The sequence below is a fragment of the Hyla sarda genome, unplaced genomic scaffold (genome assembly GCF_029499605.1).
Source record: "Hyla sarda isolate aHylSar1 unplaced genomic scaffold, aHylSar1.hap1 scaffold_713, whole genome shotgun sequence".
NCBI lineage: Eukaryota > Metazoa > Chordata > Amphibia > Anura > Hylidae > Hyla > Hyla sarda.
Genome location: NW_026610733.1, coordinates 149,166 through 172,393, shown reverse-complemented (window position 1 = coordinate 172,393; position 23,228 = coordinate 149,166). Strand labels below are relative to the sequence as shown.

Sequence of the window (23,228 nt, the reverse complement as noted above, 5' to 3'; positions counted from 1 at the left end):
TTTCTATATGAGTGATGTCTCGTATATGTGGAGATTACAGATGGTTTCTATATGAGTGAGGTCTCGTATATGTGGAGATTAGAGATGGTTTCTATATGAGTGATGTCTCGTATATGTGGAGATTACAGATGGTTTCTATATGAGTGATGTCTCGTATATGTGGAGATTAGAGATGGTTTCTATATGAGTGATGTCTCTCGTATATGTGGAGATTACAGATGGTTTCTATATGAGTGATGTCTCGTATATGTGGAGATTACAGATGGTTTCTATATGAGTGATGTCTCGTATATGTGGAGATTACTGATGATTTCTATATGAGTGATGTCTCGTATATGTGGAGATTAGAGATGGTTTCTATATGAGTGATGTCTCGTATATGTGGAGATTACAGATGGCTTCTATATGAGTGATGTCTCGTATATGTGGAGATTACAGATGGTTTCTATATGAGTGATGTCTCGTATATGTGGAGATTAGAGATGGTTTCTATATGAGTGATGTCTCGTATATGTGGAGATTACAGATGGTTTCTATATGAGTGATGTCTCGTATATGTGGAGATTACAGATGATTTCTATATGAGTGATGTCTCTTGTATATGTGGAGATTAGAGATGACTTCTATATGAGTGATGTCTCGTATATGTGGAGATTACAGATGGTTTCTATATGAGTGATGTCTCGTATATGTGGAGATTAGAGATGGTTTCTATATGAGTGATGTCTCTCGTATATGTGGAGATTACAGATGGTTTCTATATGAGTGATGTCTCGTATATGTGGAGATTACAGATGGTTTCTATATGAGTGATGTCTCGTATATGTGGAGATTACTGATGATTTCTATATGAGTGATGTCTCGTATATGTGGAGATTAGAGATGGTTTCTATATGAGTGATGTCTCGTATATGTGGAGATTACAGATGATTTCTATATGAGTGATGTCTCATATATGTTGAGATTAGAGATGACTTCTATATGAGTGATGTCTCGTATATGTGGAGATTACAGATGGTTTCTATATGAGTGATGTCTCGTATATGTGGAGATTAGAGATGGTTTCTATATGAGTGATGTCTCGTATATGTGGAGATTACTGATGATTTCTATATGAGTGATGTCTCGTATATGTGGAGATTAGAGATGGTTTCTATATGAGTGATGTCTCGTATATGTGGAGATTACAGATGATTTCTATATGAGTGATGTCTCATATATGTGGAGATTAGAGATGATTTCTATATGAGTGATGTCTCGTATATGTGGAGATTAGAGATGGTTTCTATATGAGTGATGTCTCGTATATGTGGAGATTAGAGATGACTTCTATATGAGTGATGTCTCGTATATGTGGAGATTACTGATGATTTCTATATGAGTGATGTCTCGTATATGTGGAGATTAGAGATGGTTTCTATATGAGTGATGTCTCGTATATGTGGAGATTACAGATGATTTCTATATGAGTGATGTCTCATATATGTGGAGATTAGAGATGATTTCTATATGAGTGATGTCTCATATATGTGGAGATTAGAGATGATTTCTATATGAGTGATGTCTTGTATATGTGGAGATTACAGATGATTTCTATATGAGTGATGTCTCGTATATGTGGAGATTAGAGATGGTTTCTATATGAGTGATGTCTCTCGTATATGTGGAGATTAGAGATGATTTCTATATGAGTGATGTCTCTCGTATATGTGGAGATTAGAGATGGTTTCTATATGAGTGATGTCTCTCGTATACAGGATAGGTAGGTTTATCATTAAGTTTCATTTTAGGTTGGGAACCATTTATTGAGCCGTGGCCGTGCGCAATTTCCTGGCAGAAGCAAGAAGCCAGTCGTCTCCATCCCTCCCGACTGAAGATCGATCTGAAGGCAAAACAGCGTCTGGACATCAATGTCACCTCCGTCCTGATAGGTAGGTCACCTCATTATATCCTGGACATCAATGTCACCTCCGTCCTGATAGGTAGGTCACCTCATTATATCTTGGACATCAATGTCACCTCCGTCCTGATAGGTAGGTCACCTCATTATATTCTGGACATCAATGTCACCTCCGTCCTGATAGGTAGGTCACCTCATTATATCCTGGACATCAATGTCACCTCCGTCCTGATAGGTAGGTCACCTCATTATATCCTGGACATCAATGTCACCTCCGTCCTGATAGGTAGGTCACCTCATTATATCCTGGACATCAATGTCACCTCCGTCCTGATAGGTAGGTCACCTCATTATATCCTGGACATCAATGTCACCTCCGTCCTGATAGGTAGGTCACCTCATTATATTCTGGACATCAATGTCACCTCCGTCCTGATAGGTAGGTCACCTCATTATATTCTGGACATCAATGTCACCTCCGTCCTGATAGGTAGGTCACCTCATTATATTCTGGACATCAATGTCACCTCTGTCCTGATAGGTAGGTCACCTCATTATATTCTGGACATCAATGTCACCTCTGTCCTGATAGGTAGGTCAACTCATATCCTGGACATCAATGTCACCTCCGTCCTGATAGGTAGGTCACCTCATTATATTCTGGACATCAATCTCACCTCTGTCCTGATAGGTAGGTCACCTCATTATATTCTGGACATCAATGTCACCTCCGTCCTGATAGGTAGGTCACCTCATTATATTCTGGACATCAATGTCACCTCCGTCCTGATAGGTAGGTCACCTCATTATATTCTGGACATCAATGTCACCTCTGTCCTGATAGGTAGGTCACCTCATTATATTCTGGACATCAATGTCACCTCTGTCCTGATAGGTAGGTCAACTCATATCCTGGACATCAATGTCACCTCCGTCCTGATAGGTAGGTCACCTCATTATATTCTGGACATCGATCTCACCTCTGTCCTGATAGGTAGGTCACCTCATTATATTCTGGACATCAATGTCACCTCCGTCCTGATAGGTAGGTCACCTCATTATATTCTGGACATCAATGTCACCTCCGTCCTGATAGGTAGGTCACCTCATTATATTCTGGACATCAATGTCACCTCTGTCCTGATAGGTAGGTCACCTCATTATATTCTGGACATCAATGTCACCTCTGTCCTGATAGGTAGGTCAACTCATATCCTGGACATCAATGTCACCTCCGTCCTGATAGGTAGGTCACCTCATTATATTCTGGACATCAATCTCACCTCTGTCCTGATAGGTAGGTCACCTCATTATATTCTGGACATCAATGTCACCTCCGTCCTGATAGGTAGGTCACCTCATTATATTCTGGACATCAATGTCACCTCCGTCCTGATATGTAGGTCACCTCATTATATTCTGGACATCAATGTCACCTCCGTCCTGATAGGTAGGTCACCTCATTATATTCTGGACATCAATGTCACCTCCGTCCTGATAGGTAGGTCACCTCATTATATCTTGGACATCAATGTCACCTCCGTCCTGATAGGTAGGTCACCTCATTATATTCTGGACATCAATGTCACCTCCGTCCTGATAGGTAGGTCACCTCATTATATCCTGGACATCAATGTCACCTCCGTCCTGATAGGTAGGTCACCTCATTATATCCTGGACATCAATGTCACCTCCGTCCTGATAGGTAGGTCACCTCATTATATCCTGGACATCAATGTCACCTCCATCCTGATAGGTAGGTCACCTTATTATATCCTGGACATCAATGTCACCTCTGTCCTGATAGGTAGGTAACCTCATTATATCCTGGACATCAATGTCACCTCCGTCCTGATAGGTAGGTCACCTTATTATATCCTGGACATCACTGTCACCTCCGTCCTGATAGGTAGGTCACCTCATATCCTGGACATCAATGTCACCTCCGTCCTGATAGGTAGGTCACCTCATTATATCCTGGACATCAATGTCACCTCCGTCCTGATAGGTAGGTCACCTCATTATATTCTGGACATCAATGTCACCTCCGTCCTGATATGTAGGTCACCTCATTATATCCTGGACATCAATGTCACCTCCGTCCTGATAGGTAGGTCACCTCATTATATCCTGGACATCAATGTCACCTCCGTCCTGATAGGTAGGTCACCTCATTATATTCTGGACATCAATGTCACCTCCGTCCTGATATGTAGGTCACCTCATTATACCCTGGACATCAATGTCACCTCCGTCCTGATAGGTAGGTCACCTCATTATATCCTGGACATCAATGTCACCTCTGTCCTGATAGGTAGGTCACCTCATTATATTCTGGACATCAATGTCACCTCTGTCCTGATAGGTAGGTCACCTCATTATATTCTGGACATCAATGTCACCTCTGTCCTGATAGGTAGGTCACCTCATTATATTCTGGACATCAATGTCACCTCCGTCCTGATAGGTAGGTCACCTCATTATATCCTGGACATCACTGTCACCTCCGTCCTGATAGGTAGGTCACCTCATTATATCCTGGACATCAATGTCACCTCCGTCCTGATAGGTAGGTCACCTCATTATATCCTGGACATCAATGTCACCTCCGTCCTGATAGGTAGGTCACCTCATTATATCCTGGACATCAATGTCACCTCCGTCCTGATAGGTAGGTCACCTCATTAGATCCTGGACATCAATGTCACCTCCGTCCTGATAGGTAGGTCTCCTCATTATATCCTGGACATCAATGTCACCTCCGTTCTAATAGGTAGGTCACCTCATATCCTGGACATCAATGTCACCTCCGTTCTAATAGGTCGGTCACCTCATATCCTGGACATCAATGTCACCTCTGTCCTGATAGGTAGGTCACCTCATATCCTGGACATCACTGTCACCTCCGTCCTAATAGGTAGGTCACCTCATTATATCCTGGACATCAATGTCACCTCCGTCCTGATAGGTAGGTCACCTCATTATATTCTGGACATCAATGTCACCTCCGTTCTAATAGGTAGGTCACCTCATTATATTCTGGACATCAATGTCACCTCCGTCCTGATAGGTAGGTCACCTCATTATATTCTGGACATCAATGTCACCTCCGTCCTGATAGGTAGGTCACCTCATATCCTGGACATCAATGTCACCTCCGTTCTAATAGGTAGGTCACCTCATTATATTCTGGACATCAATGTCACCTCCGTCCTGATAGGTAGGTCACCTCATTATATCCTGGACATCACTGTCACCTCCGTCCTGATAGGTAGGTCACCTCATTATATCCTGGACATCAATGTCACCTCCGTCCTGATAGGTAGGTCACCTCATTATATCCTGGACATCAATGTCACCTCCGTCCTGATAGGTAGGTCACCTCATTATATCCTGGACATCACTGTCACCTCCGTCCTGATAGGTAGGTCACCTCATTATATCCTGGACATCAATGTCACCTCCGTCCTGATAGGTAGGTCACCTCATTATATCCTGGACATCAATGTCACCTCCGTCCTGATAGGTAGATCACCTCATTATATCCTGGACATCAATGTCACCTCTGTCCTGATAGGTAGGTCACCTCATTATATCCTGGACATCAATGTCACCTCCGTCCTGATAGGTAGGTCACCTCATTATATCCTGGACATCAATGTCACCTCCGTCCTGATAGGTAGGTCACCTCATTATATCCTGGACATCAATGTCACCTCCGTCCTGATAGGTAGGTCACCTCATTATATTCTGGACATCAATGTCACCTCCGTCCTGATAGGTAGGTCACCTCATTATATTCTGGACATCAATCTCACCTCTGTCCTGATAGGTAGGTCACCTCATTATATCCTGGACATCAATGTCACCTCCGTCCTGATAGGTAGATCACCTCATTATATCCTGGACATCAATGTCACCTCTGTCCTGATAGGTAGGTCACCTCATTATATCCTGGACATCAATGTCACCTCTTGGCCTATCGGCTGTGTCCTGTATATTATCTCCTCATATAATAAGATGTATAGATCCGGCTGTGTCATGGTCCTGTGTCTCCTGTATATTACCTCCTCATATAATACGTTCCGGTATCGTTCCGGCTGTGTCCTGTATATTACCTCCTCATATAATACGTTCCTGTATCGTTCCGGCTGTATCGTGTATATTACCTTCTCACATAATACGTTCCGGTATCGTTCCGGCTGTGTCATGTATATTACCTCCTCATATAATACGTTCCTGTATCGTTCCGGCTGTGTCCTGTATATTACCTCCTCATATAATACGTTCCTGTATCGTTCCGGCTGTATCGTGTATATTACCTTCTCACATAATACGTTCCGGTATCGTTCCGGCTGTGTCCTGTATATTACCTCCTCATATAATACCTGCCGGTATCGTTCCGGCTGTGTCCTGTATATTACCTCCTCATATAATACGTTCCTGTATCGTTCCGGCTGTGTCCTGTATATTACCTCCTCATATAATACGTTCCTGTATCGTTCCGGCTGTGTCGTGTATATTATCTCCTCATATAATACGTTCCTGTATCGTTCCGGCTGTGTCTCCTGTATATTACCTCCTCATATAATACGTTCCTGTATCGTTCCGGCTGTGTCCTGTATATTACCTCCTCATATAATACGTTCCTGTATCGTTCCGGCTGTGTCCTGTATATTATCTCCTCATATAATACTTTCCTGTATCGTTCCGGCTGTGTCCTGTATATTACCTCCTCATATAATACGTTCCTGTATCGTTCCGGCTGTGTCGTGTATATTACCTCCTCATATAATACGTTCCTGTATCGTTCCGGCTGTGTCCTGTATATTACCTCCTCATATAATACGTTCCTGTATCGTTCCGGCTGTGTCCTGTATATTACCTCCTCATATAATACGTTCCTGTATCGTTCCGGCTGTGTCCTGTATATTACCTCCTCATATAATACGTTCCTGTATCGTTCCGGCTGTGTCCTGTATATTACCTCCTCATATAATACGTTCCTGTATCGTTCCGGCTGTGTCCTGTATATTACCTCCTCATATAATACCTGCCTGTATCGTTCCGGCTGTGTCCTGTATATTACCTCCTCATATAATACGTTCCTGTATCGTTCCGGCTGTGTCCTGTATATTACCTCCTCATATAATACCTGCCTGTATCGTTCCGGCTGTGTCGTGTATATTACCTCCTCATATAATACGTTCCGGTATCGTTCCGGCTGTGTCCTGTATATTATCTCCTCATATAATAAGATGTATAGATCCGGCTGTGTCATGGTCCTGTGTCTCCTGTATATTACCTCCTCATATAATACGTTCCTGTATCGTTCCGGCTGTGTCCTGTATATTACCTCCTCATATAATACGTTCCTGTATCGTTCCGGCTGTGTCCTGTATATTACCTCCTCATATAATACGTTCCTGTATCGTTCCGGCTGTGTCGTGTATATTATCTCCTCATATAATACGTTCCTGTATCGTTCCGGCTGTGTCTCCTGTATATTACCTCCTCATATAATACGTTCCTGTATCGTTCCGGCTGTGTCGTGTATATAACCTCCTCATATAATACGTTCCTGTATCGTTCTGGCTGTGTTCTGTATATTACCTCCTCATATAATACGTTCCTGTATCGTTCCGGCTGTGTCCTGTATATTACCTCCTCATATAATACGTTCCTGTATCGTTCCGGCTGTGTCCTGTATATTACCTCCTCATATAATACGTTCCTGTATTGTTCCGGCTGTGTCCTGTATATTACCTCCTCATATAATACCTGCCTGTATCGTTCCGGCTGTGTCCTGTATATTACCTCCTCATATAATACCTGCCTGTATTGTTCCGGCTGTGTCCTGTATATTACCTCCTCATATAATACGTTCCTGTATCGTTCCGGCTGTGTCCTGTATATTACCTCCTCATATAATACGTTCCTGTATCGTTCCGGCTGTGTCCTGTATATTACCTCTTCATATAATACGTTCCTGTATCGTTCCGGCTGTGTCCTGTATATTACCTCCTCATATAATACGTTCCTGTATCGTTCCGGCTGTGTCCTGTATATTACCTCCTCATATAATACGTTCCTGTATTGTTCCGGCTGTGTCGTGTATATTACCTCCTCATATAATACCTGCCTGTATCGTTCCGGCTGTGTCGTGTATATTATCTCCTCATATAATACGTTCCTGTATCGTTCCGGCTGTCTCCTGTATATTACCTCCTCATATAATACGTTCCTGTATCGTTCCGGCTGTGTCGTGTATATTACCTCCTCATATAATACGTTCCTGTATCGTTCCGGCTGTGTTCTGTATATTACCTCCTCATATAATACGTTCCTGTATCGTTCCGGCTGTGTCCTGTATATTACCTCCTCATATAATACGTTCCTGTATCGTTCCGGCTGTGTCCTGTATATTACCTCCTCATATAATACGTTCCTGTATCGTTCCGGCTGTGTCCTGTATATTACCTCCTCATATAATACCTGCCTGTATCGTTCCGGCTGTGTCCTGTATATTACCTCCTCATATAATACGTTCCTATATCGTTCCGGCTGTGTCCTGTATATTACCTCCTCATATAATACCTGCCTGTATCGTTCCGGCTGTGTCGTGTATATTACCTTCTCATATAATACGTTCCGGTATCGTTCCGGCTGTGTCCTGTATATTACCTCCTCATATAATACGTTCCTGTATCGTTCCGGCTGTGTCGTGTATATTACCTCCTCATATAATACCTGCCTGTATCGTTCCGGCTGTGTCGTGTATATTATCTCCTCATATAATACGTTCCTGTATCGTTCCGGCTGTCTCCTGTATATTACCTCCTCATATAATACGTTCCTGTATCGTTCCGGCTGTGTCGTGTATATTACCTCCTCATATAATACGTTCCTGTATCGTTCCGGCTGTGTTCTGTATATTACCTCCTCATATAATACGTTCCTGTATCGTTCCGGCTGTGTCCTGTATATTACCTCCTCATATAATACGTTCCTGTATCGTTCCGGCTGTGTCCTGTATATTACCTCCTCATATAATACGTTCCTGTATCGTTCCGGCTGTGTCGTGTATATTACCTCCTCATATAATACGTTCCTGTATCGTTCCGGCTGTGTCCTGTATATTACCTCCTCATATAATACGTTCCTGTATCGTTCCGGCTGTGTCCTGTATATTACCTCCTCATATAATACGTTCCGGTATCGTTCCGGCTGTGTCCTGTATATTACCTCCTCATATAATACGTTCCGGTATCGTTCCGGCTGTGTCCTGTATATTACCTCCTCATATAATACGTTCCTGTATCGTTCCGGCTGTATCGTGTATATTACCTCCTCATATAATACGTTCCGGTATCGTTCCGGCTGTGTCCTGTATATTACCTCCTCATATAATAAGATGTATAGATCCGGCTGTGTCATGGTCCTGTGTCCTGTATATTACCTCCTCATATAATACGTTCCTGTATCGTTCCGGCTGTGTCCTGTATATTACCTCCTCATATAATACGTTCCGGTATCGTTCCGGCTGTGTCGTGTATATTACCTCCTCATATAATACGTTCCTGTATCGTTCCGGCTGTGTCGTGTATATTACCTCCTCATATAATACGTTCCTGTATCGTTCTGGCTGTGTCGTGTATATTACCTCCTCATATAATACGTTCCGGTATCGTTCCGGCTGTATCCTGTATATTACCTCCTCATATAATACGTTCCGGTATCGTTCCGGCTGTGTCCTGTATATTACCTCCTCATATAATACGTTCCTGTATCGTTCCGGCTGTGTCCTGTATATTACCTCCTCATATAATACGTTCCTGTATCGTTCCGGCTGTGTCCTGTATATTACCTCCTCATATAATACGTTCCTGTATCGTTCCGGCTGTGTCGTGTATATTACCTCCTCATATAATACGTTCCGGTATCGTTCCGGCTGTGTCCTGTATATTACCTCCTCATATAATACGTTCCTGTATCGTTCCGGCTGTGTCGTGTATATTACCTCCTCATATAATACGTTCCTGTATCGTTCCGGCTGTGTTCTGTATATTACCTCCTCATATAATACGTTCCTGTATCGTTCCGGCTGTGTCATGTATATTACCTCCTCATATAATACGTTCCTGTATCGTTCCGGCTGTGTCCTGTATATTACCTCCTCATATAATATGTTCCTGTATCGTTCCGGCTGTGTCGTGTATATTACCTCCTCATATAATACGTTCCTGTATCGTTCCGGTTGTGTCCTGTATATTACCTCCTCATATAATACGTTCCTGTATCGTTCCGGCTGTGTCGTGTATATTACCTTCTCATATAATATGTTCCTGTATCGTTCCGGCTGTCTCCTGTATATTACCTCCTCATATAATACGTTCCTGTATCGTTCCGGCTGTGTCGTGTATATTACCTTCTCATATAATACGTTCCTGTATCGTTCCGGCTGTGTCATGGTCCTGTGTGTCCTGTATATTACCTCCTCATATAATACGTTCCTGTATCGTTCCGGCTGTGTCCTGTATATTACCTCCTCATATAATACGTTCCTGTATCGTTCCGGCTGTGTCCTTTATATTACCTCCTCATATAATACGTTCCTGTATCGTTCCGGCTGTGTCCTTTATATTACCTCCTCATATAATACGTTCCGGTATCGTTCCGGCTGTGTCGTGTATATTACCTCCTCATATAATACGTTCCTGTATCGTTCCGGCTGTGTCATGGTCCTGTGTGTCCTGTATATTACCTCCTCATATAATACGTTCCTGTATCGTTCCGGCTGTGTCGTGTATATTACCTCCTCACATAATACGTTCCGGTATCGTTCCGGCTGTGTCCTGTATATTACCTCCTCACATAATACGTTCCTGTATCGTTCCGGCTGTGTCCTGTATATTACCTCCTCATATAATACGTTCCTGTATCGTTCCGGCTGTGTCCTGTATATTACCTCCTCACATAATACGTTCCGGTATCGTTCCGGCTGTGTCGTGTATATTACCTCCTCATATAATACGTTCCGGTATCGTTCCGGCTGTGTCCTGTATATTACCTCCTCATATAATACGTTCCTGTATCGTTCCGGCTGTGTCCTGTATATTACCTCCTCATATAATACGTTCCTGTATCGTTCCGGCTGTGTCCTGTATATTACCTCCTCATATAATACGTTCCTGTATCGTTCCGGCTGTGTCGTGTATATTACCTCCTCATATAATACGTTCCGGTATCGTTCCGGCTGTGTCCTGTATATTACCTCCTCATATAATACGTTCCTGTATCGTTCCGGCTGTGTCGTGTATATTACCTCCTCATATAATACCTGCCTGTATCGTTCCGGCTGTGTCGTGTATATTACCTCCTCATATAATACGTTCCTGTATCGTTTCGGCTGTGTCCTGTATATTACCTCCTCATATAATACGTTCCGGCTGTGTCCTGTATATTACCTCCTCACATAATACGTTCCGGTATCGTTCCGGCTGTGTCCTGTATATTACCTCCTCACATAATACGTTCCGGTATCATTCCGGCTGTGTCCTGTATATTACCTCCTCATATAATACGTTCCGGCTGTGTCCTGTATATTACCTCCTCATATAATACGTTCCTGTATCGTTCCGGCTGTGTCCTGTATATTACCTCCTCATATAATACGTTCCGGTATCGTTCCGGCTGTGTCGTGTATATTACCTCCTCATATAATACGTTCCGGTATCGTTCCGGCTGTGTCCTGTATATTACCTCCTCACATAATACGTTCCGGTATCGTTCCGGCTGTGTCGTGTATATTACCTCCTCACATAATACGTTCCGGTATCGTTCCGGCTGTGTCCTGTATATTACCTCCTCACATAATACGTTCCGGTATCGTTCCGGCTGTGTCGTGTATATTACCTCCTCACATAATACGTTCCGGTATCGTTCCGGCTGTGTCCTGTATATTACCTCCTCATATAATACGTTCCGGTATCGTTCCGGCTGTGTCCTGTATATTACCTCCTCACATAATACGTTCCGGTATCGTTCCGGCTGTGTCGTGTATATTACCTCTTCATATAATACGTTCCGGTATCGTTCCGGCTGTGTCCTGTATATTACCTCCTCATATAATACGTTCCTGTATCGTTCCGGCTGTGTCCTGTATATTACCTCCTCATATAATACGTTCCTGTATCGTTCCGGCTGTGTCCTGTATATTACCTCCTCATATAATACGTTCCTGTATCGTTCCGGCTGTGTCCTGTATATTACCTCCTCACATAATACGTTCCGGTATCGTTCCGGCTGTGTCGTGTATATTACCTCCTCACATAATACGTTCCGGTATCGTTCCGGCTGTGTCCTGTATATTACCTCCTCATATAATACGTTCCGGTATCGTTCCGGCTGTGTCCTGTATATTACCTCCTCACATAATACGTTCCGGTATCGTTCCGGCTGTGTCGTGTATATTACCTCCTCATATAATACGTTCCGGTATCGTTCCGGCTGTGTCCTGTATATTACCTCCTCATATAATACGTTCCGGTATCGTTCCGGCTGTGTCCTGTATATTACCTCCTCATATAATACGTTCCTGTATCGTTCCGGCTGTGTCCTGTATATTACCTCCTCATATAATACGTTCCGGTATCGTTCCGGCTGTGTCCTGTATATTACCTCCTCACATAATACGTTCCGGTATCGTTCCGGCTGTGTCCTGTATATTACCTCCTCACATAATACGTTCCGGTATCGTTCCGGCTGTGTCCTGTATATTACCTCCTCACATAATACGTTCCGGTATCGTTCCGGCTGTGTCGTGTCTCCCGTTTATTGTTTCTCTTTGTCCTTATAGAACTATATTTCAGCACTAAGGAGTCCTGGATGGCTGATTACTGTAAACAGGAGAAGGAGACCACCATGGCGGCCGGGAATGAGGATTGGATGGGCTCTTCTGTGGACCCCCCCTGTATCGGACCAAGTGAGTAGATGACCTGGAGGAGCATTATACTGCAGTGTGCTGGGGCCGTAAAGATGGCCGCTCCTTGAGAGCAGCGCCGGCCTCTGGAGGTGTCATTCAGTTACTGTGCGATGTCTGCGCCATTTTCCTCTGTCTCCCTCTTGTTCTCTGACTTTGCCTTTCCTCTCTGCCAGGCCTTCCTCTATCCTACCTTAGAACTAGAAGCACAGCCAGTCTGACTAACCTAGAGCACCAGGTGTATACTAGAGGTACAGTACTAAAAACATGGGGCACATACGTATCCCTGACTCATTGTGGGGTCCCTGCTCGTCTATCGGCCTGTGCTCTTCCCCACCTTATAACTGATTACATGGACCACCAGTCCTTAATGTCTGCAGTGTCCATGGCCGCTGTCATATCCGCTTTACGTCTGATGTCACTTTCACGTATGTGCCCTGTGAGTCCCGTGTGACATTGGTTACATATAGAAGCTTTTCTTTAGGATTATGGGACATTTTATGGATTCTTCTTTATTTTTTCTCATATAGTTGAAATAAAGACTCCAAAGCGCCGGCAGCCATTCATACCGTACGCTTTGAGGAATCACACGGGCTGCACATTGTGGTTCGCAACGTTAACTACAACTCCCACAAGGTAAAGAGCGATACGGGGGCAGACCATGTAGAATATACAGTGAGAGAGACACCTCGGGGATATACAGTGAGAGACACCTCAGGGATATACAGTGAGAGACACCTCGGGGGTATACAGTGAGAGACACCTCGGGGGTATACAGTGAGAGACACCTCGGGGGGTATACAGTGAGAGACACCTCGGGGGTATACAGTGAGAGACACCTCTGGGTATACAGTGAGAGACACCTCGGGGGTATACAGTGAGAGACACCTCGGGGGTATACAGTGAGAGAGACACCTCGGGGGGTATACAGTGAGAGACACCTCGGGGGTATACAGTGAGAGAGACACCTCGGGGGGTATACAGTGAGAGACACCTCGGGGGTATACAGTGAGAGAGACACCTCGGGGGGTATACAGTGAGAGACACCTCAGGGGGTATACAGTGAGAGACACCTCGGGGATATACAGTGAGAGACACCTCTGGGTATACAGTGAGAGACACCTCGGGGGTATACAGTGAGAGACACCTCGGGGATATACAGTGAGAGACACCTCAGGGGGTATACAGTGAGAGACACCTCGGGGATATACAGTGAGAGAGACACCTCGGGGGGTATACAGTGAGAGAGACATCTCGGGGGTATACAGTGAGAGAGACACCTCGGGGGTATACAGTGAGAGAGACACCTCGGGGGTATACAGTGAGAGAGACACCTCGGGGGTATACAGTGAGAGAGACACCTCGGGGGTATACAGTGAGAGAGACACCTCGGGGGTATACAGTGAGAGAGACACCTCGGGGGTATACAGTGAGAGAGACACCTCGGGGGGTATACAGTGAGAGACACCTCGGGGGTATACAGTGAGAGAGACACCTCGGGGATATACAGTGAGAGGGACACCTCGGGGATATACAGTGAGAGGGACACCTCGGGGATATACAGTGAGAGAGACACCTCGGGGGGTATACAGTGAGAGAGACACCTCGGGGGGTATACAGTGAGAGAGACACCTCGGGGAGTATACAGTGAGAGAGACACCTCGGGGGGTATACAGTGAGAGAGACACCACGGGGGGTATACAGTGAGAGAGACACCTCAGGGGTATACAGTGAGAGAGACACCTCGGGGGTATACAGTGAGAGACACCTCGGGGGTATACAGTGAGAGAGACACCTCAGGGGGTATACAGTGAGAGAGACACCTCGGGGATATACAGTGAGAGAGACACCTCGGGGGGGTATACAGTGAGAGAGACACCTCGGGGGTATACAGTGAGAGAGACACCTCGGGGGGTATACAGTGAGAGAGACACCTCGGGGGTATACAGTGAGAGACACCTCGGGGGTATACAGTGAGAGACACCTCGGGGGTATACAGTGAGAGACACCTCGGGGGTATACAGTGAGAGGGACACCTCGGGGATATACAGTGAGACACCTCGGGGGTATACAGTGAGAGACACCTCGGGGGTATACAGTGAGAGGGACACCTCGGGGATATACAGTGAGACACCTCGGGGGTATACAGTGAGAGACACCTCGGGGGTATACAGTGAGAGACACCTCGGGGGTATACAGTGAGAGAGACACCTCGGGGGGTATACAGTGAGAGACACCTCGGGGGTATACAGTGAGAGAGACACCTCGGGGGTATACAGTGAGAGACACCTCAGGGGGTATACAGTGAGAGACACCTCGGGGGTATACAGTGAGAGAGACACCTCGGGGGTATACAGTGAGAGAGACACCTCGGGGGTATACAGTGAGAGAGACACCTCGGGGGTATACAGTGAGAGACACCTCGGGGGTATACAGTGAGAGACACCTCGGGGGTATACAGTGAGAGACACCTCGGGGGTATACAGTGAGAGAGACACCTCGGGGATATACAGTGAGAGAGACACCTCGGGGGTATACAGTGAGAGAGACACCTCGGGGGTATACAGTGAGAGACACCTCGGGGGTATACAGTGAGAGACACCTCGGGGGTATACAGTGAGAGACACCTCGGGGGTATACAGTGAGAGAGACACCTCGGGGGTATACAGTGAGAGACACCTCGGGGGTATACAGTGAGAGAGACACCTCGGGGATATACAGTGAGAGAGACACCTCGGGGGTATACAGTGAGAGAGACACCTCGGGGGATATACAGTGAGAGAGACACCTCGGGGGTATACAGTGAGAGAGACACCTCGGGGGGTATACAGTGAGAGAGACACCTCGGGGGTATACAGTGAGAGAGACACCTCGGGGGGTATACAGTGAGAGAGACACCTCGGGGGTATACAGTGAGAGAGACACCTCGGGGGTATACAGTGAGAGAGACACCTCGGGGGTATACAGTGAGAGACACCTCGGGGGTATACAGTGAGAGAGACACCTCGGGGGTATACAGTGAGAGAGACACCTCGGGGGTATACAGTGAGAGAGACACCTCGGGGGTATACAGTGAGAGAGACACCTCGGGGGTATACAGTGAGAGAGACACCTCGGGGGTATACAGTGAGAGACACCTCAGGGGTATACAGTGAGAGAGACACCTCGGGGATATACAGTGAGAGAGACACCTCGGGGGTATACAGTGAGAGAGACACCTCGGGGGTATACAGTGAGAGAGACACCTCGGGGGTATACAGTGAGAGACACCTCGGGGGGTATACAGTGAGAGAGACACCTCGGGGGGTATACAGTGAGAGAGACACCTCGGGGGGTATACAGTGAGAGAGACACCTCGGGGATATACAGTGAGAGACACCTCGGAGGTATACAGTGAGAGAGACACCTCGGGGGTATACAGTGAGAGAGACACCTCGGGGGTATACAGTGAGAGAGACACCTCGGGGGTATACAGTGAGAGAGACACCTCGGGGGTATACAGTGAGAGAGACACCTCGGGGGTATACAGTGAGAGACACCTCGGGGGTATACAGTGAGAGAGACACCTCGGGGGTATACAGTGAGAGACACCTCGGGGGTATACAGTGAGAGAGACACCTCGGGGGTATACAGTGAGAGAGACACCTCGGGGGTATACAGTGAGAGAGACACCTCGGGGGTATACAGTGAGAGAGACACCTCGGGGGTATACAGTGAGAGAGACACCTCGGGGGTATACAGTGAGAGAGACACCTCGGGGGTATACAGTGAGAGAGACACCTCGGGGGTATACAGTGAGAGAGACACCTCGGGGGTATACAGTGAGAGAGACACCTCGGGGGGTATACAGTGAGAGAGACACCTCGGGGGGTATACAGTGAGAGAGACACCTCGGGGATATACAGTGAGAGACACCTCGGGGGTATACAGTGAGAGACACCTCGGGGGTATACAGTGAGAGACACCTCGGGGGTATACAGTGAGAGACACCTCGGGGGTATACAGTGAGAGAGACACCTCGGGGGTATACAGTGAGAGACACCTCGGGGGTATACAGTGAGAGAGACACCTCGGGGATATACAGTGAGAGAGACACCTCGGGGATATACAGTGAGAGAGACACCTCGGGGGTATACAGTGAGAGAGACACCTCGGGGGGTATACAGTGAGAGAGACACCTCGGGGGGTATACAGTGAGAGAGACACCTCGGGGGGTATACAGTGAGAGAGACACCTCGGGGGGTATACAGTGAGAGAGACACCTCGGGGGGTATACAGTGAGAGAGACACCTCGGGGGGTATACAGTGAGAGAGACACCTCGGGGGGTATACAGTGAGAGAGACACCTCGGGGGGTATACAGTGAGAGAGACACCTCGGGGGGTATACAGTGAGAGAGACACCTCGGGGATATACAGTGAGAGAGACACCTCGGGGGTATACAGTGAGAGAGACACCTCGGGGGGGTATACAGTGAGAGGGAGGGAGACACCTCGGGGGTTTAGAGTAGCCTCTATAATGGGAATTGAGTTGTCTCCTGTTTTTCGTTGCGGCAGGGCGCCCTCTATAATGGGAATTGAGTTGTCTCCTGTTTGTCGTTGCGGCAGGGCGGCCTCTATAATGGGAATTGAGTTGTCTCCTGTTTTTCGTTGCGGCAGGGCGGCCTCTATAATGGGAATTGAGTTGTCTCCTGTTTGTCGTTGCGGCAGGGCGCCCTCTATAATGGGAATTGAGTTGTCTCCTGTTTTTCGTTGCGGCAGGGCGCCCTCTATAATGGAAATTGAGTTGTCTCCTGTTTGTCGTTGCGGCAGGGCGCCCTCTATAATGGGAATTGAGTTGTCTCCTGTTTTTCGTTGCGGCAGGGCGGCCTCTATAATGGGAATTGAGTTGTCTCCTGTTTTTCGTTGCGGCAGGGCGGCCTCTATAATGGGAATTGAGTTGTCTCCTGTTTTTCGTTGCGGCAGGGCGGCCTCTATAATGGGAATTGAGTTGTCTCCTGTTTTTCGTTGCGGCAGGGCGGCCTCTATAATGGGAATTGAGTTGTCTCCTGTTTTTCGTTGCGGCAGGGCGCCCTCTATAATGGGAATTGAGTTGTCTCCTGTTTTTCGTTGCGGCAGGGCGCCCTCTATAATGGGAATTGAGTTGTCTCCTGTTTGTCGTTGCGGCAGGGCGCCCTCTATAATGGGAATTGAGTTGTCTCCTGTTTTTCGTTGCGGCAGGGCGGCCTCTATAATGGGAATTGAGTTGTCTCCTGTTTGTCGTTGCGGCAGGGCGCCCTCTATAATGGAATTGAGTTGTCTCCTGTTTGTCGTTGCGGCAGGGCGCCCTCTATAATGGGAATTGAGTTGTCTCCTGTTTGTCGTTGCGGCAGGGCGCCCTCTATAATGGGAATTGAGTTGTCTCCTGTTTTTCGTTGCCTCTATAATGGGAATTGAGTTGTCTCCTTGTTTTTCGTTTGCGGCAGGGCGCACTCTATAATGGGATTGAGTTGTCTCCTGTTTGTCGTTGCGGCAGGGCGCACTCTATAATGGGAATTGAGTTGTCTCCTGTTTGTCGTTGCGGCAGGGCGCACTCTATAATGGGAATTGAGTTGTCTCCTGTTTGTCGTTGCGGCAGGGCGCCCTCTATAATGGAATTGAGTTGTCTCCTGTTTGTCGTTGCGGCAGGGCGCCCTCTATAATGGGAATTGAGTTGTCTCCTGTTTGTCGTTGCGGCAGGGCGGCCCTTCTATAATGGGAATTGAGTTGTCTCCTGTTTTTCGTTGCGGCAGGGCGGCCTCTATAATGGGAATTGAGTTGTCTCCTGTTTTTCGTTGCGGCAGGGCGCCCTCTATAATGGGAATTGAGTTGTCTCCTGTTTGTCGTTGCGGCAGGGCGGCCTCTATAATGGGAATTGAGTTGTCTCCTGTTTGTCGTTGCGGCAGGGCGGCCTCTATAATGGGAATTGAGTTGTCTCCTGTTTGTCGTTGCGGCAGGGCGCCCTCTATAATGGGAATTGAGTTGTCTCCTGTTTGTCGTTGCGGCAGGGCGCCTCTATAATGGGAATTGAGTTGTCTCCTGTTTGTCGTTGCGGCAGGGCGCCCTCTATAATGGGAATTGAGTTGTCTCCTGTTTGTCGTTGCGGCAGGGCGCCCTCTATAATGGGAATTGAGTTGTCTCCTGTTTTTCGTTGCGGCAGGGCGGCCCTCTATAATGGGAATTGAGTTGTCTCCTGTTTGTCGTTGCGGCAGGGCGGCCTCTATAATGGGAATTGAGTTGTCTCCTGTTTTTCGTTGCGGCAGGGCGGCCTCTATAATGGGAATTGAGTTGTCTCCTGTTTTCGTTGCGGCAGGGGCGGCCCTCTATAATGGGAATTGAGTTGTCTCCTGTTTTTCGTTGCGGCAGGGCGCCCTCTATAATGGGAATTGAGTTGTCTCCTGTTTTTCGTTGCGGCAGGGCGCCCTCTATAATGGGAATTGAGTTGTCTCCTGTTTGTCGTTGCGGCAGGGCGCCCTCTATAATGGGAATTGAGTTGTCTCCTGTTTTTCGTTGCGGCAGGGCGGCCTCTATAATGGGAATTGAGTTGTCTCCTGTTTGTCGTTGCGGCAGGGCGCCCTCTATAATGGAATTGAGTTGTCTCCTGTTTGTCGTTGCGGCAGGGCGCCCTCTATAATGGAATTGAGTTGTTCCTTGTCTCCTGTTTTCGTTGCGGCAGGGCGCCCTCTATAATGGGAATTGAGTTGTCTCCTGTTTGTCGTTGCGGCAGGGCGCACTCTATAATGGGAATTGAGTTGTCTCCTGTTTGTCGTTGCGGCAGGGCGCCCTCTATAATGGGAATTGAGTTGTCTCCTGTTTGTCGTTGCGGCAGGGCGCCCTCTATAATGGGAATTGAGTTGTCTCCTGTTTGTCGTTGCGGCAGGGCGCCCTCTATAATGGGAATTGAGTTGTCTCCTGTTTGTCGTTGCGGCAGGGCGGCCCTCTATAATGGGAATTGAGTTGTCTCCTGTTTTTCGTTGCGGCAGGGCGGCCTCTATAATGGGAATTGAGTTGTCTCCTGTTTTTCGTTGCGGCAGGGCGCCCTCTATAATGGGAATTGAGTTGTCTCCTGTTTGTCGTTGCGGCAGGGCGGCCTCTATAATGGGAATTGAGTTGTCTCCTGTTTGTCGTTGCGGCAGGGCGGCCTCTATAATGGGAATTGAGTTGTCTCCTGTTTTTCGTTGCGGCAGGGCGCCCTCTATAATGGGAATTGAGTTGTCTCCTGTTTGTCGTTGCGGCAGGGCGCACTCTATAATGGGAATTGAGTTGTCTCCTGTTTGTCGTTGCGGCAGGGCGCCCTCTATAATGGGAATTGAGTTGTCTCCTGTTTGTCGTTGCGGCAGGGCGGCCTCTATAATGGGAATTGAGTTGTCTCCTGTTTTTCGTTGCGGCAGGGCGCCCTCTATAATGGGAATTGAGTTGTCTCCTGTTTGTCGTTGCGGCAGGGCGCACTCTATAATGGGAATTGAGTTGTCTCCTGTTTGTCGTTGCGGCAGGGCGCCCTCTATAATGGGAATTGAGTTGTCTCCTGTTTTTCGTTGCGGCAGGGCGCCCTCTATAATGGGAATTGAGTTGTCTCCTGTTTGTCGTTGCGGCAGGGCGCCCTCTATAATGGGAATTGAGTTGTCTCCTGTTTTTCGTTGCGGCAGGGCGGCGCTGTCACATAGCGGGAGCCCAGAAGTGGTTTCTGGGGGTGACAGAGACTTCCTGGATGACGCCCATAATGTCAGTCAGTGGAGAGAAGTGCCCCCAGGGGAGGAGATACCCTTTGAATTTGGGACAAGAGAAAAACTGAGACACAGGTAGGTGGACGGTAAGGACATAATCACCCAATATTTACAGCTTGTGTGAGTCCGTCTGGGGGGTAACGGCAGTCAGTCTGGGGCCGCACCTATATATCGGAGCGCTGCCGGCTGTCTGACAGATCTGCGCAAAACTCAGCACACCAGGTTAAAAAACGACTAAACGCTGACAAGATTTACGAAGGGTTGTTTTTTGTTTTTTAAATCCCCTCAATGTTTATTAAATGGCGCTCTCAGGAACACGATTATTGGCTATTGCGCTCCTTTATGGTAAATAAAAAATATTTCTAATATAATTTGTTTAAAAAAAATGAAGTTTTCTATATTTTATTTGTGCTTAAAGGGGTTCTCCACCATAAGGGGATTACAGTAGGTACCTGGCTGACAGTAATGGACAGGTAGGACGGATCTGCGCTCGTCTTGGGGATAAATGGCTATGCTGTGAGATCACCTGAACACTCTAGGAGCTTTGTGTTAACTGCTATTTCCTGTTTTCAGTTTTGTTGTTTGCCTACAAATCCCATGATTCCATTTTCCTCCCTCCCACACATCAGCCACCCCACCCATTGAAACATAAATGAGCTGAAGACCTGTGGTTTTCAATCAGGGTGCCTCCAGCTGTTGCATTACTTGCAGATTGCTCTCTCCACCCATTGAAGCAGACAGGCCTCCCGGTCATCAGCTGACTAGTGATGTCAGGTCTCGGCCACATTGCAAGCTGGGGAAAAATCTGAGACAGCAGTCATTTTGTATGCTGGTAAAAATAATTATTGGGATGAAAATCGCAGAATAGTGAGAAAACGTCACACACAGGTACAGACACGATATTATGGACCACACTGACTCTACAGTCCCTGTAGCATAGGAAAAAAATTCCTGGAATACCCCTTTAAGAGCACATTTTCCCCATCTCAGACTTAGGACCAAGGTCCAAACACAGGAAGTGCAGCCTGGAGTGCTGAGAGGGGGTGGGCTCCAACCAACAGCATATGGCAGTTAAGTGTGAGAGGAGCTATGATTGGATGAGGCTGGACACACCCCCCTCAGCACTCCAGGCTGCACTTCCTGTGTTTGGACCTCGGTCCTTAGTCTATGTATAAGATGAGGCGTAATGAGCTCTGGAGCTTTTTTAAGCACAAATAAAACATAGAAAACTTCATTTATTTTTTTAAAAGTATATTAGAAATATGTTTATTTACCATAACATTACAGTCTACTCCTCCTGTATAATAATAATAATAATAGACAGGACACTACAGTCTACTCCTCCTGTATAATAATAATAATAATAGACAGGACACTACAGTCTACTCCTCCTGTATAATAATAATAATAATAATAATAATAGACAGGACACTACAGTCTACTCCTCCTGTATAATAATAATAATAGACAGGACACTACAGTCTACTCCTCCTGTATAATAATAATAGACAGGACACTACAGTCTACTCCTCCTGTATAATAATAATAATAATAATAATAATAGACAGGACACTACAGTCTACTCCTCCTGTATAATAATAATAATAATAGACAGGACACTACAGTCTACTCCTCCTGTATAATAATAATAATAATAGACAGGACACTACAGTCTACTCCTCCTGTATAATAATAATAATAATAGACAGGACACTAACAGTCTACTCCTCCTGTATAATAATAATAGACAGGACACTACAGTCTACTCTCCTGTATATAATAATAGACAGGACACTACAGTCTACTCCTCCTGTATAATAATAATAATAATAGACAGGACACTACAGTCTACTCCTCCTGTATAATAATAATAATAATAGACAGGACACTACAGTCTACTCCTCCTGTATAATAATAATAATAATAGACAGGACACTACAGTCTACCTCCTCCTGTATAATAATAATAGACAGGACACTACAGTCTACTCCTCCTGTATAATAATAATAATAGACAGGACACTACAGTCTACTCCTCCTGTATAATAATAATAGACAGACACTACAGTCTACTCCTCCTGTATAATAATAATAATGGACAGGACACTACAGTCTACTCCTCCTGTATAATAATACTAATAATAATAATAATAGACAGGACACTACAGTCTACTCCTCCTGTATAATAATAATAATATAATAATAATAGACAGGACACTACAGTCTACTCCTCCTGTATAATAATATAATCATAATAATAGACAGGACACTACAGTCTACTCCTCCTGTATAATAATAATAATAATAATAATAGACAGGACACTACAGTCTACTCCTCCTGTATAATAATAATAATAATAATAGACAGGACACTACAGTCTACTCCTCCTGTATAATAATAATAGACAGGGACACTACAGTCTACTCCTCCTGTATAATAATAATAATAGACAGGACACTACAGTCTACTCCTCCTGTATAATAATAATAATGGACAGGACACTACAGTCTACTCCTCCTGTATAATAATAATAGACAGGACACTACAGTCTACTCTCCTGTATAATAATAATAATAACAATAATAATAGACAGGACACTACAGTCTA

The 23,228-nt window shown here is 46.0% G+C and overlaps 1 protein-coding gene across 1 annotated transcript in view; it reads left to right on the top strand.

Moving 5' to 3' along the window:
• Positions 1-1,790: 1,790 nt before the first annotated feature.
• The window catches only part of LOC130344335 (intermembrane lipid transfer protein VPS13D-like), a gene marked incomplete at its 5' end in the record, with an annotated part of 160,395 nt that continues 138,957 nt past the window's right edge, over positions 1,791-23,228 (top strand). The window contains 5 exons of the mRNA XM_056554422.1: positions 1,791-1,931; positions 12,759-12,884; positions 13,058-13,132; positions 13,412-13,517; positions 20,544-20,696. Coding sequence (XP_056410397.1) covers positions 1,791-1,931; positions 12,759-12,884; positions 13,058-13,132; positions 13,412-13,517; positions 20,544-20,696 — 601 coding nt within the window. The remainder of the gene's footprint in view (positions 1,932-12,758; positions 12,885-13,057; positions 13,133-13,411; positions 13,518-20,543; positions 20,697-23,228) is intronic.